The 18,381-nt window shown below is 32.8% G+C and overlaps 2 protein-coding genes across 2 annotated transcripts; both read left to right on the top strand.

Moving 5' to 3' along the window:
• The first annotated feature begins 1,054 nt into the window (after positions 1 to 1,054).
• LOC146897186 (vacuolar protein sorting-associated protein 2 homolog 1-like) lies at positions 1,055 to 4,963 on the top strand. Its single transcript, XM_085734245.1, has 5 exons — positions 1,055 to 1,245; positions 1,460 to 1,590; positions 3,335 to 3,439; positions 3,914 to 4,174; positions 4,579 to 4,963. The coding sequence occupies exons 1-5, from the start codon at positions 1,209 to 1,211 to the stop codon at positions 4,717 to 4,719; spliced, it is 675 nt and encodes a 224-aa protein (XP_085590371.1). The 5' UTR covers positions 1,055 to 1,208; the 3' UTR covers positions 4,720 to 4,963.
• Positions 4,964 to 12,457: 7,494 nt separating this feature from the next.
• Positions 12,458 to 17,687, top strand: LOC146897187 (disease resistance protein RML1B-like). Its single transcript, XM_085733609.1, has 4 exons — positions 12,458 to 13,061; positions 14,172 to 15,276; positions 15,660 to 15,974; positions 16,286 to 17,687. Exons 1-4 carry the CDS (start codon positions 12,472 to 12,474, stop codon positions 17,618 to 17,620), a joined length of 3,345 nt encoding a protein of 1,114 aa, XP_085589735.1. The 5' UTR covers positions 12,458 to 12,471; the 3' UTR covers positions 17,621 to 17,687.
• The last annotated feature ends 694 nt before the right edge of the window (positions 17,688 to 18,381 follow it).

An 18,381-nucleotide genomic window follows, 5' to 3' on the forward strand; every position in this document is an offset into this window, starting at 1 on the left:
CACTTTCCTTCACACTAAATTATTCATAGTAAATAGTAATTTTCGTCTTTGAATATTAATAGATAGTCACAATAATCCTTTAATGTATTAAAATTCTAAAATAATCTTTGATTGTACATTCCGTTAATGAAAAGGTCTTTGACGTGAAAATAGTCCTGTAATGTAAGTAAATAAATATTTATAAGAACTTATAATACAATAAGTAAGTAGATTGAATGACAAATATTTCATTATTAACAAATATTTTACCGACATATACTATTATATAATTTTAATCTATAGAATGATTATTGTGACTATTCGTTACATATTCAGAAACATAAATGACTATTTATTTAAATTATTTTCTATCAAAACGGAGAAAGTAAGGGATATTTTTTTGAGTAATGTTATATGAACATCTAAAATTCAACAACTTTTGGACAACTAGTAGGGGTGTTTGTTTGACGGTTTAAAATTTCATTCCTAGGAATAACCTTTCCTTAAAAATAATAATGGGCATCTTATTCCTGGGTATTTTTGAAAAATTGTGTTTGGTAAATAATTGTCAAATTTATGGGAATTGTTTGTGATAGTGGGTATATGGGTAGTTATTACAATTTTATTACTATTTACATGGGAATCTTTTATTCCAAACCACTTTCTTTGGGAATAAAATCATGGGTAAGTGGAAGTTACTTTTTTCCTAGGAATTCTTTATTACCGGGAGTTATTTTTTTAACTTTGTAACAAACATGAATCTATAATTCCAACCTCCATGGAATAATTTTTTAAACCAGGAAACAAACACCCCCGTATAAAAATACTTAAATTATAACTATTGATGTGACTATAGGAGAGAGAAACAACTAATTAAAAAATAATATAATATCTATCCAGTATAAATATACGATATAAGACAACCAAAAGTTGTCAATTTATCATTTCTCTATTTTTTTTTGGTGGTGAGAAAAAGAGGGGATATAATATTTCATAAAAATGTTATTATTTAATTTAATTAAAATTAATATAAGTGACTATTTTAACCGTAGTTTTTCTCTAACAAACAAACCTTAGTTTTGATGGTGGAGAAAATAAAAAACCTTAGGTGGTTGATTAATTGTAACCTTAATTTGGATTATAGTTCATTATTTGAGTGAGAAGTAGCATAGAGCTATTGCAAACAAAATTGGAATTGCACAGTAGAGCATAGGAGCGAAGCATTCAATATGAGTTTTCTGTTCGGCAGTAGAAAAACTCCCGCAGGTAATTCTTCAAATTTTCACTTTTAATCAAATTGGTTTTTTTATTTTCTCCTTGTGATTATGATTGTGTTGATTGAATTGTGAAAAAAAAAAACAATAATTTAATACTGGGTTGTTTCTTATTTGCTTTTCTAGTTTGGAAAAATTGTGACTTTGATTAGGAACTGAGTTTTTTGGTTAATGGGTAGTTTTGGTTTGTGTGATTTTGTTAACAGAGCTTTTGAGGGAAAATAAAAGGATGTTAGATAAGTCTATTAGAGAAATTGAAAGGGAAAGACAAGGATTACAGTCTCAAGAAAAGAAATTGATTGTAGAGATTAAGAAGAATGCCAAACAAGGACAAATGGTATTTTCTATTATGCCTTCTTCTTTCATTACTAGTGGATTATCCATTTTTCTATTGCACTTAGTTGTATATTTTGTTGTAGGTTGAATTATGTTTTATTCCCTGCAATTATTGTGTTTTTTGGTTTTAATCCGTGTAAGTTCTTTTGTTTGAGTTCAGTCCTTGCAAATTCAAAAACTATTGTTTTTACTACGTCATATGCGGCCCAATATAATACGCCATGTAGCCCGATTAAGTAATGTTACAGACTAAAAGCAGTTGTTTTTTAATTTGCACGGAATAAAAACAAAAAACACTAATTGTAGGGACTAAAGTCATATTTAAACTTTTTTGTATTATATTCGTTTTGGTTTATCAATGTTATTTGAACTTAATTAAATTTCAGTTTCAATATTCACTAACGGTGTTACTGAGCAGAATTTGTAAGGAACTGTTTTGTTAAGGGTAAATTTGTAAAGAAAAAAATGTCTGAACAAAATTGATAATTACTTTTAGGGTTATAGGATAGTACACAAGTATAGATTATTTGGAATTCTTTAGTCTATGTCTGATGAGAAGTTTATTGCTTTGAAGGATTGTGGTTTTTAATATAGTAGGGTGTTGTTATTTGAACAGGTATGTAATATGTTTGGTCTGGTTTGAGGGTGCTGTCTACGGTGGGAGACCTTGATAGGTCTCCTACCGTGAGTGAGTTAGAGAAATTTTTTTTAGCCGTTGGATTATAAATGTCCATGGATCTTATTGTATGCTGTCAGCACTCAATACTCTCCTTTATTTCATCATCACTTTCTTTCTCTCCTGTCAACTCTTCCGTGTTATTTCTTTCTCTCTCAATAACTCCAATCTACAGCAACCAACAACATAATTAATGGTGAAATAACAAGGAACACGGTAGAATTGAGGACATGTCTCGCACACTACAGCAAAAATCTGAACCAACAATAGTGTGGGAAGAAGAAAAATACACTCTTGAATCGTTGAAAAACTCTTTTTTTTGTTGTCGTCATTTTTATGAGTTGTGTTCTTGGTTACATTTGTATTGTTCTTTGTAGATGTAATCTTTACTCTTTGATGGATATGAAAATGTGATTTATTTTTCATTGGATATCAGAGATTTGTTTTATTTTTAATGAATATGAAAGTGTGGATCTTACTATTTAATGGGTTGTCTAAAATATTATCTCATGGATACATTATACATAGATATAAAAATTTGAATACCAAATCTGGGAATTAATTTTTCGATAGACATAAGCACGATTAGTTTTTTTTTGAAAGAATAAGCACAATTAGTTGAATGTAATATAATCATATCTGGGAATTAGTTTTTTGATAGACGTAAGCACAATTAGTTGAGTTGAATGTAATGTAATGTTAGGTTGGAGTATATAAAAAAACGGTTTTTACATGAGTGATAGATCTACCATGAACTGTGTTGTTATAGTGAAGAAAAAAACACAGTGTGAGATTTCAAGAGGGTGAGTGAACAGGGATCTGAGAGGTACGGAAGGTCACAGTGGTTGTCTCATGTAACCCCTCTACGTGGAGACAAATGAAAAATAATCAAGTGCATATGGTCTATAATATAATCTAGTGTGATTATCAATCTAATGGTTTTGAAAGGTGATGTACTCTTCAAAAAAAAAAAAAAGAAGGTGATGTACCGTAGGAGACCTATCAAGGTCTCCCACCATAGACTGAGCCCTGGTTTGAGTAGTTTCTGAGTTTGGTTTCAATTTGTTAGGGTGCTGTGAGGGTTATGGCTAAGGATCTTATCAGAACTCGACATCAGATTGAAAAGTTTTACAAGCTTAAATCGCAACTTCAAGGTGTTGCTTTGAGAATTCAGGTTTGTTTTGCATAGTATGTTGTGTTTTCTTTGTCTGTAGCTCAACTTTAAAAATTTCTTCATGCTTATTGTGCTCCTAGGATTTTAGCAGATAAGTTGAGGTTATGTGTATAGTGCTGTACTACTGTGATGCATACATATTATGTAGCACTGACACTTCTGATCAAAGACGTGACAAGTATCCGACATTTGTGGGCATTGGGCATTGACATACGTGATTACATTCAATTAATTCATTTTCTTTAATTATTGTCGTTTCGACGTGTAAGTGTCGTGTCTGGTATCCATCTCTCTGCCGGTGCCTCATTGCAGATACATAATGAGCCTTGTATATACTTTCATGCTCATTCATACTACGGCAATATCATATACATACTGCAAGAATCCTGTTAATTTATAATTTTTAATCTGTAATCTGTAAGATTGATTGATTTATTATAGCTTTTAAAAATGACTTCCTGAGATTAATTGTAGACACTTAAATCTACTCAAGCGATGGGGGACGCAATGAAAGGAGTTACTAAAGCAATGGGTCAAATGAATAGGCAGATGAATTTGCCTTCTTTACAGAAGATAATGCAAGAGTTTGAAAGGCAGAATGAGAAGATGGAACTTGTTTCTGAGGTAATGGGAGATGCAATTGATGATGCTTTAGAAGGTGATGAAGAAGAGGAAGAGACAGAAGATCTTGTGAATCAGGTTCTTGATGAGATCGGAATTGATATGAACTCTGAGGTAAGTTGTTATCATTCTTATTATTGTAAGAAAAAAGTTATTAATAATAAACTAGTCCTTTTTGGATAAACAACTTAATTAAGCGCTTATAGGCTATAGCATAAGCGTTTATCATAAAAGTGTTTATGTATAATCTATTTCTATAACAAAAGATAAAATAAAGTTAAATTTCATATAAGCTGTTTTCATAAACTATCCTAGAGAGCTTATGAAAATAAGCTAAAAACATCTTAAGGACATGTCATAGGTTGTTTCTATAAGCTCTCTCTAACAGTCCCACAAGTGCTTATGCCAGTAGATAAACTCAAATAAGTCAATTCAAACAGGTTCTAAAATGAATGATTGTTCCCCTAGCGTTTATCATAGGTTGTTTCTGATGAATATTTCTTTTGTTCGATGTGCAGCTTTTGAATGCACCTGCATCAACCTCAGCCGCTGCGCCAGCGGCAAAGAACAGGGTTGCTCAGGCCGAACCAACGGGGAATGATGACGGTGGAATAGATGATGATCTACAGGCTAGGTTAGATAATCTAAGGAAAATGTGATGCGTAGGAATATTGGAGAAGCGTTTCAAAGAAGCATGAAAATAATGATTGTATATGAAATCAATACGTGTTTTAGTCACGTTTTATTTTCAGGTTTGGAGCTATCTTATCTTACTTCTGTATGTATAGAGTAAAGCTAAATGTTACACGTTTTCCATGATATATATCAATTTTAAAATTGTGAATCTCTTATTGATGATTGATATACCTCTTTTATCACATCAAACATTTGATTTTGCATCAATGTTATAGTTTCTATGATCATGTAATTACTAGAAATTCTTTGTGATACATAGATCTTATTAGAGAGGGGTAACCTTGGCGCAACTGGTAAAGTTGTTGTCATGTGACCGTAAGGTCACGGGTTCAAGTCCTGGAAACAGCCTCTTGTGTAAAAACAGGGCAAGGCTGCGTACAATACACCAAATGGTGGGACCCCTTCCCGGACCCTGCATATGCGGGAGCTTCAGTGCACCGGGTTGCCCTTTTTTTACATAGATCTTATTAGAATTGGTTACATTTGCCGATCTGACTCGTTTGTTAGATAAGGAAACGTAGATATTAGCAGAGGGTATGGTACGGTAAGGTGAAGGCATTCAAAACGATTTTCTGTTATAATCTAAGTGGTTTGGGTAGAGAGAGAATTATCTCTTCTCTGGAGCTGTGCTCTGGAATCACAGAGGGTTTTCTTTTCTATAATACACCTCCTTTTCAATTAATAATATAAAATTTTTCTTTTCTTTATATTTGTGTTCCTAGCAGATTTATTCATATGTACTTCATAGTAGATAGCTACTGAATGCATCAAAGGTTAGTTTTATATGATTTCTATGATCCAGAAGGAACAAATAGCTAATCATAAAAGAGGTTCACTGTAGAAAATTTTAATTAAATCTTTAAATTCACAAACCATATGTAAGGAACAAGGAGAAAAGTTTTAGTTAAAGGAAAAAAAAAAACTAGCTATGTCATTGTCACTAGTAGGTTGCTATGAACCAGAATATTCTCAATCCTAGAGTCAACAATTTCCACAATCACACGATCATTATTTGCCAATGATCCATTTGGTGAAGTTACTTGATCAATCTGAGAGCGACACAACGGGCATCCCAAATGAGAGGCAAGCCACTTATCAATGCAAGATGTATGAAACATGTGCTTGCAAGTGTGAAGCTTCCGAACACTTTCGTCTTCTTGGAAGACTGTTAAGCAGATAACACATTCAGCCTGGTTTACGCCTTGGGCAGCATCAGCTTCATTGTACAGAAATGTGATTGAATGTGACTCTAAACTCATGCAAGCAGAAAATTTGTCATTAGAAGATATGGTTGTTGTAGGAAGATTTGAATCATGATTGGTAAGCCTGCACCATCCTAACATTGTGAGAATGAAAAATGTAAAAGCAATTACTAGTGCTCCAGCGATTATGATCCCAGGGAGAATATACATTTCTTCATAAGCTGAAAAAGCCATGAAAAGGAAAAGGGTATCTATAAATATATTTATAGAACCGTCTCATGATAGAGTTGACAGTTTCTATGAGCATAGCAGCAACAACCCATTCGGTCACAACAAAGCTGGAGATGAGTAAAGACATATAATTAATTTTATGAAGTGATATACTTTTGGAATTTATATGTTTAGGAAAAGGAATGTAACTTGTATTTTGTGATGGATTAGGATAGAGTAATTGTAATTTTGTGATTTTTAGAATTAAATGCATGTCCTCCTTTGATGCTGATGACTACTTCTGGCTATGTTGGCTGCCGTACAGGAGGTATCTTTGTGTGTGAAGGGGATTCTGCCTTTCCTTTTTGGTGATGATTCCTAAAATTCCATTGATTACATTGGCGGCATCTAATGAATGTTAGAAAAATAAAATTTGCATCTTTTCATTCTATTGTCATGTCAATCAACAAAGTCATTGCCACATCAATTTAAAATATCATTTAATTTAACAATTGATGTCTATACTTACACTGACCACCTTAACAAGACATAATTTTTTTTTCCTGCTTATTTCAAGTTTTGCAACTACAGCACTACTAAACTATAGAAACATTTTCATGAAATGACATAAACATCCCTACTTAAAATAAATGTATTTTAGTGCATATGCTTGGTTCTGCCATGACAAAAATTGATTTTAAATATATAATCATACTTAAAAGTGAGTTTATTTTAGTCTTATTAGTATACCGATCTTCATTGAGTCTACTGTTGGCAAGACATTCATAGAATAAATCATACTTAAAGTGAGTTTATTTTAGTCTTAATGGTATACCCATCTTCAATCTTCATTGAGTCTACTGTTGGCAATCCATTCTTCTATGAATGTCTGTTACTGAACACCGTGGATGATGATGACATACATGTTTATTAAGTGTATGTTTGGTTTTGCGGTGAATAAAATTGATTTTGATTAAACAGATTTTGGTTGAAAGTAAGTTGAACGTAAATTGATTTATGGTTGAATACAATCATGTAAAAACGATTCTCATCAATTGATTTATGTTTGAAAGTGTGACTATCAAAATAGGTTTTAATATGTCATTTTAAAAAAAAAATTGAACAAGGCAAAATGGAATTTATTAATCATCATTGCAAGCAATCTTCTCAGCATAAGGTGTGCCAAAAAGAAGCTTTAAAGTTCAGTACATAATACAGGCAAACAAAACACCCTTAATCAACGCCCAAACAGTCGAAAGGACGCTGCCACCGGTCATAAAGACCTACAGAAACATTAACAATCTTTGTCTTCAACCACCAAAACGACATGTTTAACCAAATTTATAAGTTAAGGCAAAGATTTTTCCTTAAAATTAAAGACCATGTTATTCTTTCCTGCTAAATGACCCAAACACAGTAAATCAAATCAAGTGCATAAAAGAACGCTTTGCTTTCGAGTCACCTGCTAGATTAGCATAATGAACAAAATGATTCGAAATAGAATACGGTTCAACTGAAGAGAAACCCAACCAATCACAGACAACATACCAAAGATTGCCAAAAACAATACAAGTCCAGAACAAATGAGTTGCCGATTCCACCTCCCCATATCCAGCTACACAAAGATTTGCGTCAGCAACAATAACATCGTGTCTTACCAAATTATCTTTAGTTGGAAGTCTATTTCGAAGAAGCCGCTATGAAATAATTGAAACCTTCAAAGGAACATCATTATGCCAATCCAAGTCGGAAACTGCACAAGCTTGTTACGGTTGTGCGCTTGTAAGGAAGAGATACACAACGCGGACTAAATACTGACCACCCCTATCTAACCGCAAATGCCATGCATCTGCTAATTCATTCTGCACCTACCTGCACATTAGTAAGAAAAATGCAACACTTCCTAACCAACTCCTCCTTTGAAGCCAACAAACGACGTCTCCACCGCCAAACCGCCCCACCCTCATCCCAACCCAAAGCAGCTATATTTGCAACCGAAACCCACCTAATTACAAAAATAATTTATTTGTTAGTAATTGTACAATTGAGTAGACAATTAAAAATGATGATTGTTATGTACACTCTCTCCTAACACTCTACCTAACAATCAATCTCTTAATGAGTGAAACATATATAAGTCTCACACTTTGAAAATAAATCTCACAAAATTATGAAATCCACGTGGGTTTTGATCAATAAAAGAGAGAGTTTTAAAGTGTTAGAAATAGAATGTTTTTAATACTTCTCTTAAAAAATACATATTTTAAACCAACGTCACGTAGAATTCTTGCATTCACACTAGAAGCTCCAAACTGTTGTGTCGAGTAGAGTCCATTGTAGAATCAATAATTGCTTCTTTATTGAAAACTCAAACAAACACCTCTATAATCAAATGAGACATTTTTTTCTTAGCAAAAAAGAAATTAAATTTAAAAAGAGAAAAGGAAGTACAAGATTGGGGTATTACTCGTTAGGATTAAAAGGAAACAAACAACACTCTAAACAATCACGACCACAAATAATCCAGCGAACCCACGTGTGAGCACGAAATCGAATTGTAAAAAAATGCAGAGTGAGTATTTAGAGCATCTAAATAGGCGCATGAATTGTTTGCCAACACAGAAACGACCCAAGTTCCAGTGGTTCCCTTCAAATACCAGCAAGCAATAAATGCCCTTTCGGGCCAAACCAACCTTTTACGAACCAAAACAGAGCATGATGTAGCATAGGTCTTAAAACTCTTGTCGTAGTCCAGATCGAGGGATGAACAAACGACATATAAATGCATCACAGTCCACCGACGACGCGTAAAGCAACTATGGTAGCTAAAGTCCTTAAGGTACGACACTCGATGTCCACTGTCAACACGGAGCCTCTACGCACCTAGCCCTTTCGAGCAACATCAGGCAAAAGAAGTCTTGTTGAATCCAGATCGAGGGATGGTATAAAAAAAAACAACGCACAGACGACAAAACATGAGAACCCAAATCTTAAATCCCGGAAAAACCAGATTCAAGATTTTCAAACCAAACCTGAGATTCAGAACAAAACCACCACCCATCTTCATCTTCCGGCACAATAGAAAACCAAACATAAATGAAAATAAAGACAAAAACAAACCGTCGGATAACCTTGAGAACAAACAGCCCGAAAACTGCAGCAGCACAGGAATATAGGCAGACATGCTCCCCAAATGTAGGCTAAAGTATACTCTTGGTTGTCCTCGACAAGAATACGACACATTTAAAACTGTAAAATAAAGAGGATCGTCATGTGCTCAAACCCTTGCAGAAAACAATCTTCTTCTCTCCATCTTCTACTCTGCGACATTGTGTTCTATGAAGAAAACAATCTTAAAGTATTTTTTCAATCAAACCAATCAATAAGGAACAATTGTTTTCTTCACACTACACATCATGTTCAAATTATTCAATGAAGATTATTATCGACGTTATATTAAAATGTTTCCTAAAGTATATATTAGAATATGGTCCCTATAGTTGATTTTTTTTTTGGGGTCAAGTAGTCTAATGCTAGAAATTCACATTTTCAAAGAGAATAAGTGAGGTGTTCGGGGTTCGAACTCCGGCCTGTGCATATATATTTATACAATGTATATACCAACTGAGTTAATCTAATTAAAATGTTCACTTTTTTCTACCAAAAAAATGTATATTTTTTTATAACATGTTACTAGATTAATTGTCAATTAATATCAATAATTTTATCTTTCATATTATTTTAAATTATTTCATATTTCGTAAAATATATCGATATGGCCCTGTCCACAACACATTTTAAATGGAATGTACCACATTGATATATCTTATTTATTTTGTGTTAGCCCTCCATTGTAAAGGGGTCATGATGATCCAGAGTTCGACTAGGAGGCAAGTAACGTCTGACAAAAATTTGTTCAACTCAAGAATCGAACTCAAGTTCTTTTAAACAATTCATCATTTGTTGGAACTTGTTAACCACTTGAGCTCATTTGTTGGTTAGTCAATTGTCATTTTTGTGTTCATGGAAATATACTTGTCATTTCCAACTCAATTGTTCTTTAAATCAAATTATGTTCCTTGTACTCGATTCCTCTGACTTTAAATTCCTGGTTCCGCCCATAGGCATGGCTCCGACCCCTCCCTCCGTTATATGATTGTTATAACAATTTAATATTTGGTGTTTTAAAAGAAATGCTCATTTTGTTTTATAATGAGTGATATATTTGTAAAAAAAAGTCTTAATTAAAATGAGTGTCAATTTCAATTTTAAGAGTAATATTTTTTTTTAATTATATCCTCTGATTTATATTATGTACATCAGTTTGAAGTTAATGTCTTCCATTTTGCTATTATGACAATGACGAATACATAAATACTACTCACTCCATCCCAAAATGCAAGTAAAAAAGACAAACTTTTACTTATTCTCATGAAATTAAATGCAAATTATATTCAATTTTCTTTCTCTTCCATATTCTCTCTTTCATTTTCTCCATAATGAAAATTGTTTCTACATCTTCCTATAAAACTTATTCCAAAGAAAACACAAAAAACTATACTCCAAATTCTTCTGTTTTAACTTTCTTAATAAGTGTGTTTTTATTATTTTTCTTCTTAGAATTTGGGACGGAGGGAGGGAGTATATATGGTTGATTGGATAAAATTGTCATAGTTTTTGGGATCCGTGCTTGCATAGTTGCCCTTTTTAATTTACAGTTTCAAATGTTTTGTATTCTTTTTTATGACTAAAACTGCCAATGGTACACTTAGCAAGCAAACCATTATCATTCACGTCATTTAGTAACGTACACTTTGGAAGCATGATTTGAGAAACGCTTAAGGGTGCGTTTGTTTCAGCTTTAAAAAAAATAGATTTTGAGATAAAAGAATCTAGAGATTTTTTTTTTTAGAGATTTTTTAAAAAATCTAAAGCTATTTCTGTTTGTCTACTATCATAAAAATCATTCTTTTGAGATTTGAAACACTTACACTTGAGTTCCTTGCATTAGGAAAAAAATAGATTTTGGAAAAGCTACTTGAAATAGATTTTCATTTTGAGGCTAAAAATGATTTTTTTAGCAAAATGGATTTTTTTAAAAATCTCAAACAAACACAACAAAAACTAAAAAAGTGATTTTTTACTCAAAAAAATAGATTTTTTTCAAAAAAAATCCAAAACAAACAGGTCCTAACAGAATCGAGATTAAGACCATCCACATCAGAGCATTCCACATTGGATGCTGAAGCGGGTCCCCTATGTACACATCATCAATTTTATGGTAATACTTAATAAGGCACTAATTTTCTTCAACCTATCACCTCAAAATAAATTATTAAATAGGCCCCACAAATAACTTGATATCATTACATTTTTAACAAAATTTATACATTTTACTAAAATTTATTAAATGGAACCCATGAAAAATGAAGAGAGAGAGTGCTTCCATAGCAACTCTTCTTCATAGGCACCCATATGTTACACTTCATAATGGGGGTACCTATTTAATGTGGTGCTAAATAGGTGAAGCACCAATCATTGTGGATGGTTTAAGTTGAGACATTCGTATTTCTAAGGACGAAATTGAGAGAATCGTACAAAATCATAGACTAATTTAGTTGCTAACATTAGACTTAAACAACCACTTCATCACCTTCTACAAAATCATAAATGACGAATTTGAGAGATAATTTACAACCTCGAAGACCTAATTATAATATCTCAAGGATTGTTATCGTTTTAGTGATTTTTTATTTTATTTTTTGGATTTTTATATCAGTATCATTTCATTTTAATCCTAATTATTATAGTATTTTGTATAATTTTTATGAATATTGTAGGACAATCTTTTATGATTATCTTGATACATATTCTTTTCTAGACATTTAAGATATGTAATGTGTAAAATTATTTTACCTTGACAAACAAAATAAGATGGAAGAAGAAGATTGTTTCAAAGAATTGTTAATATCATTATTTTTATTATGGTATGTTTTGTTTTGAGTTGAAGCACAAATTTGTGGCATTAGACTAATCGTGCATTGAGTGGATTCTCTCCACACAAAAAAAAAGTATATTTGATATTAGGCAAATTCTTAATATTTATTATGTCACATTCTTAGTATTCATTCGTATGATGCTTAGGTGAGCTAAAAATATCAATGCCATTTTTCTACAACAACAGCTGTGTGTGAACATGCGCCACTGGACTAATGTGATATTAATTTTGTTTTTGTCTGTCAATCTTTTTATTTTTCTTTTATTAAAAGGGTGTAGAGAAGAGAAAAATAAGCAAGATTCAAAATGCTACCTAGTGGCATATTGAAGAGAACATTCTCAAACGAAATTATGTGTTTTATTGTCTGTCTCTTGATTGTTTCCTTATTAAGTGAAGCAGCAACAGCATCATCAGACAAAGATAATGTTCATCCAATGAAATTTAATCCTCAGATTAAGTACGATGTTTTTGTTAGCTTTCGAGGTTCAGACATACGCCAAGATTTTCTTAGCCATTTAATCAAAGAATTCAATCGAAAGCAAATTTTTGCCTTCGTTGATTCTAAGGTTGAAAAAGGAGATAAGATATCACAATCACTTGTTAAAGCAATTGAAACATCGTTGATTTCTTTGGTCATATTCACTCAAAACTATGCTTCTTCGTCATGGTGTTTGGATGAACTTGTCAAAATTGTTCAATGCAGAAAGAAAGATGGACAGATTTTATTGCCAGTTTTCTATAAAGTGGACCCCACAAGTGTGAGGCATCAGAAGGGAACTTATGCAAAGGAATTTGGTAAACATAAAACAAAGTACGATTCGAGTAGGGTGAAACAGTGGATATCTGCTTTGAAGGAATCTGGTAATATCTTGGGATTTCACTCGCCTCATTTTCCGTAAGTTCTTCTAAAAAAATTTCTTTATTATCAACCTTGTTATTCCCTCAAAAGAAAGAAAAAAATGAACTTGTTATTAAATTGCAAAACGTAAAAACCTTCTAATAAATTGCACTTCTTTTAGATTTTTAATACTATCCACACTCATACTTTATATGGTAATGAAATTTTTTTTGTTAACCGTATCATTGATGTGGTGTATTTATGGACTTTGTCGATAACTAATCATCAAAAAACATAGCTTGTGAAAAAACTTTAACGAAGTCGAATATGAGACCATACTTTAAGAGATATGAATCCAATTTCAATTAGATTAATGTAATGTTAGTATTTTATGGTAAAGATTTGAACACGTTTTTTTTCTCCTTTTAAATGTGTTCCGAGGTCTTGGGATGATTGTCAATGTGTTCGGGTTGTAATCTATAGTCTAAATATTACAAAATATGTTTAGTTTCATTTTTGGAGGAGCACATTAAATTGATTTTAGAATCTTTCAAAAAAAAAAATTAAATTGATTTTAGAAGTGTATAATTTATTTTGACATGTTTTGAAGTTCTTGACGATAATTAATTTTGCTTTTAAAATTGATTCTAACTCAAATATAGAAGAGTAGTTCTAGACAAAATGCTCCAAAAAAAAAATCGAGATTTAATTTGTTTTCAGAATTCAGTCTCTGTATCTTTGATCCCTTTCAGAGTTGTATTTTTGTCAAAGACTGAATTGAGCCGTCACAAAAATATAAAGGATCAAACTAGATCTTCAATTTTTTTCAATATGTCAAATTTTTAAATGTGCGCGCACGTGATAAATAAGCCAAAGTGAAAATTTAATATCAAAGAGTTTTTGCACCAATGATCGTTAAAATCAATAAATAAGCCAAAGTGAGAATTTAATATCAATAAGCCAAGAGTAGTTTCTTCACCTTTCAAAGTTGTATTATCGTCAAAATCTAAACTAGCCCTATTTCAATTAACATATGATCGAACATGTTTGCACCAATGTTACACCGAAATGACAAAATTTAAAGATTTTTCAAAGGATTAATATCAATGAGTTTTTCCTATTAAAAGATTATGTCATCGAAATTACATTTCTCAATTTCTTCTGTAGGAATGACGCTCTACTTGTTGAAGAAATAGTTAAATCTGTTTTGATGAGGTTGGATCATGTGCAACAAGCTAACTCAAAAGGACTCGTTGGAATTGGCAAAAAAATTTCACATGTGGAATCATTGTTACAGACAGGTTCAGAAGATGTTCGTGCCATTGGAATTTGGGGGATGGCCGGGATAGGTAAAACAACTATTGCAGAACAAATATATGACCGGCTATGTTCTGAATATGAAGGTCGTTACTTTATGGCTAATGTAAGAGAAGAATCCGAAAGACATGGAAATATATATTTAAAGAAAAAGCTTTATTCTACTCTATTAAGGGAAGATTTGCAAATTGACACACCTCGTGGATTGTCATCTTTTGTTCAGAGGAGGCTTCGTCGAATGAAGGTTCTTGTTGTTCTTGACGATGTCAATGATCCACAACAACTAGAAACTTTAATTGGAACACTCAATTGGTTTGGAAATGGTAGTAGAATCATCATAACAACTAGAGATAAACAAGTACTATCTAAAAGGGTTGTTGACAATGATATATATGAGGTTAAAAATTTAGACTTCAATGACTCTTTTCGGCTTTTCAATTTGAAAGCTTTTGAACAAAACCATCATCTTGCAGACGAGTACGTTGAACTGTCCATGAAGATGGTCAATTATGCTGATGGCAATCCACTAGTTCTTGAAGTTTTGGGTTGTCATCTTCATGGAAAAAACAAAAAGATATGGGAAAGCCAGTTCCAGATGCTAACAAAAGTACCAATTAAAGGGATCAACGATGTTGTTAAATTGAGCTACAATGATCTTGATCGTCAAGAGAAAAGGATACTTTTGGACATTGCATGTTTTTTAGATGGATTGCATCTCGAAGTTGACCAAATAAAATTGTTGGTGCAAGATCATGGTTATTCAGTAGATGTTGGGTTAGAAAGTCTGAAAAATAAAGCTCTTTTAACTATTTCCCAAGATAATGTTGTATCCATGCATAGCATTATACAAGAAACGGCTTGGGAAATTGTTCGCGAAGAATCCATCAACAACCCTGGAAAGCAAAGTCGACTACTGGATCCTGATGACATTTATCATGTACTGAAAAATAACAAGGTAAAAGTCTTGAGTCATATCAGCCATTGATGAATGAATAAATGATCGATATTATAAATACACACATAACAAATTATATGGAAGGTTGAAATATTAATTCCTGATTTTCTCTCTTTTACTAACTATTCACTTTAGAGTTAACACTCGTATATGGTAAAATTTCTGAATATTTTAGCGACCAGATCCCAATGGGAGTGTGAATCCATCTGTGTTACACAACCTGTGAGTGTTATTCTGTCCAAAATGTCTAGACACTTTTTCATCATTATCTCATATAATGTGGTACTTTTAGATGTTATTACTAACAAATTTGACAGAATTACGGTTTTCTTATAGAACTAACTTACATTGATGTTTGAAAATTTTCTGCAACTTTTTGGCAGGGGAGTGAGGCTATTGTAAGCTTAGCTACCGACTTGTCTATAATCAAGGAGTTGCAGTTGAATCCAAAGGTGTTTGCTAAAATGAGTAGTCTAAAATACCTGGATATTTATAGTAAGGGGTACTCTTGTGATTTTGTCCAGAGTCGAGAAGGCTTTTATCTTCCTCAAGGGCTTGAATCTTTGCCAAATGAACTCAGATACCTTCGTTGGGCACATTTCCCTTTGGAGTCCTTGCCATCTAATTTTTCCGGGGAAAATCTTGTACTAATTGACTTGCAGTACAGCCGGGTGAGAGAACTTTGGCATGAAGATAAGGTAAAAGGATATGCATCTGCATTTTCTTTTTAATTATATCAAATGAATTCAATTCATATACACGGTCAGTGTAAATACTTTTTACACAGTCAATCATAATCATCGTATATCATCAACAACATTTGACTTTAATCATAACTATGTCTAAAGTCAAACATAAGATTGATTGTGATTTGTTGAAAGTAAATCTTTTTATGACAATGGTGTAACAAAACTAAACTCATCACATTATCAAAACATAAAAAACTAACCACTTTTAAGTAGCTTGCTCAGTTTTGATGTTTTCTAAATAATTATATTTACTACTGCAGAATCTTGTGAATTTAAAATATCTTAAACTTGGTTCATCCTCACACCTGGTTGAGCTTCCAGACTTGTCAAATGCTAAAAATCTTGAAGCAATAGATCTTCGTCTCTGTATAGGGTTGATCAGTGTACATCCATCCGTCTTTACTCTCAATAAGCTTGAGAAATTGCATCTAGGTGGATGCATTTCCCTCAGAAGATTTCAAAGCAATATTCATTTAAGCTCCCTTCGTTATCTCTCCCTCGCTGGTTGCATTGCACTGAAGGAGTTCTCAGTAACCTCAAAAGAAATGATAAAGTTGAATTTGGAACTCACAGGTGTCAAACAACTTCCATCATCAATTGGACTTCAAACCAAACTTGAAAAGTTGCTTCTTGCACACAGTTTCATTGAGAACTTGCCTGAAAGCTTCAAGCATCTTACAAAGCTGAGACATCTAGGCCTACAAGATTGTAGGAAGCTTAGAAGTCTACCAGAGCTACCTTCATCATTGATAACTCTAGATGCCAGTGGTTGCGTATCATTGGAGAATGTAACTTTCCCTAAAACTTCTCTTCAAATGTTAAAGGAAAACAAGACCAGGGTTTCTTTCTGGAATTGTCTGAAACTGAATGAACACTCTCTCATAGAAATAGGGTTGAATGCACAAATTAACATGATAAAATTTGCACGTCAGCACATATCCATATCTCGTCACCATTATGATGCTCAAGGCACATACGTGTACCCAGGAAGCAGTGTTCCACAATGGTTGGTGTATAGGACAACCCGTGATTACATGACAATTGATCTCTCTTCTGCTAACCATTCCTCTCCATTGGGCTTTATTTTTTGCTTCATTGTTCCACAAGTTCCATCACAGGGTTTCATTTTGAGATTTAATATTAGTGTTGATGAAGGTGAAGATATCCAATTGTACTTGGATAGGCCAAGTCGTGAAATTAGATCAGATCATGTGTATTTAATATATGACCGAGGTTTTTCTCGCTATCTCAATAGTCGAGTCAAAATTCAGCCGAAGTTCAAAATTAAGGTTACAGCAGAATCACGCACACTAACATCAGAGTACGTGTCATTAATGATGTTGAAAGGGTTTGGGGTCAGTCCAATACACACCTCACAATATCTCAATCTCATTCAACACATGGAAATGGTTGAAGGACCAAATACCCCAATCCTAATTTCAATATTGAGTATTGTTTGCAGCATTTTACTACCAATTTGCATAGAGTTATTCCTGTTAAATGTTTTGTTTAGGACTGCTGCCATATTTTATTGGGTGGTAGTTATTGTAAGTTTTAGTATTATGAAACTATGCAAAATAGGTTATGTACGTTAAGTTTTAATATCAGACCAATTTTATGAATTGAAGCAGTTAGTTCTCCTGTCCTGTTCATTTCCAGAAACTATTTTTCTTGTTCAATTAAGTTCAATTCCTAAAGTTTGTTCTATGGTGACTTGACATTACAAATAATAATACTTATCTTCTTCATGGTAAATTCATCTCAGGCTCATTTTCTTTTAGGAATGATGGTCACACACTTGATCATTTCTTTTAACAGTTCATTGTTTAGAGTTGAATTGATAGATTCCAATGGATGCATACTTAATAAACTGTTGTCAAATGCACTACAATGAGTTGCTGGTGTTTAAAATACATGAAAAAAGAATACATGGATGTTAACAAACATATACATGCAAGGGAGTGGTAATCAAGTAGTTCAAATGGCTTTTTATAGAATATCAGACATCATTTACAATTAATTGGCTTCTAGCTATAGACATTGGGTTTGTTGTACCCTAATTTTAAATATTATATGTATCCTGGTTTTGATATATAGGGGGGCTTACGTTATTTTGGTAAAAGAATGGGTTTCACTGAGTATATTATCAACTATCAAGAGTAGTATTATGTTAATTGTCCTAGTAAGTTTGTCTCCTAGTTGTGCAAAGTACCTGTTATATATCATTGTGTAGCCGTAATCAGTGTAGTCGGGATCGAGTGCTGGCTCGTAGGATCGTACGATTTTATGTCCTACAGCACCTCGACCGTGCTTCGACTTTACACCGGTTCGTTTTTGCTCTGTTTCCTCAGTTTTT

This window comes from Medicago sativa, chromosome 8, assembly GCF_051527215.1.
Source record: "Medicago sativa cultivar Bolivia chromosome 8, Bolivia_mono, whole genome shotgun sequence".
Classification (NCBI taxonomy): domain Eukaryota; kingdom Viridiplantae; phylum Streptophyta; class Magnoliopsida; order Fabales; family Fabaceae; genus Medicago; species Medicago sativa.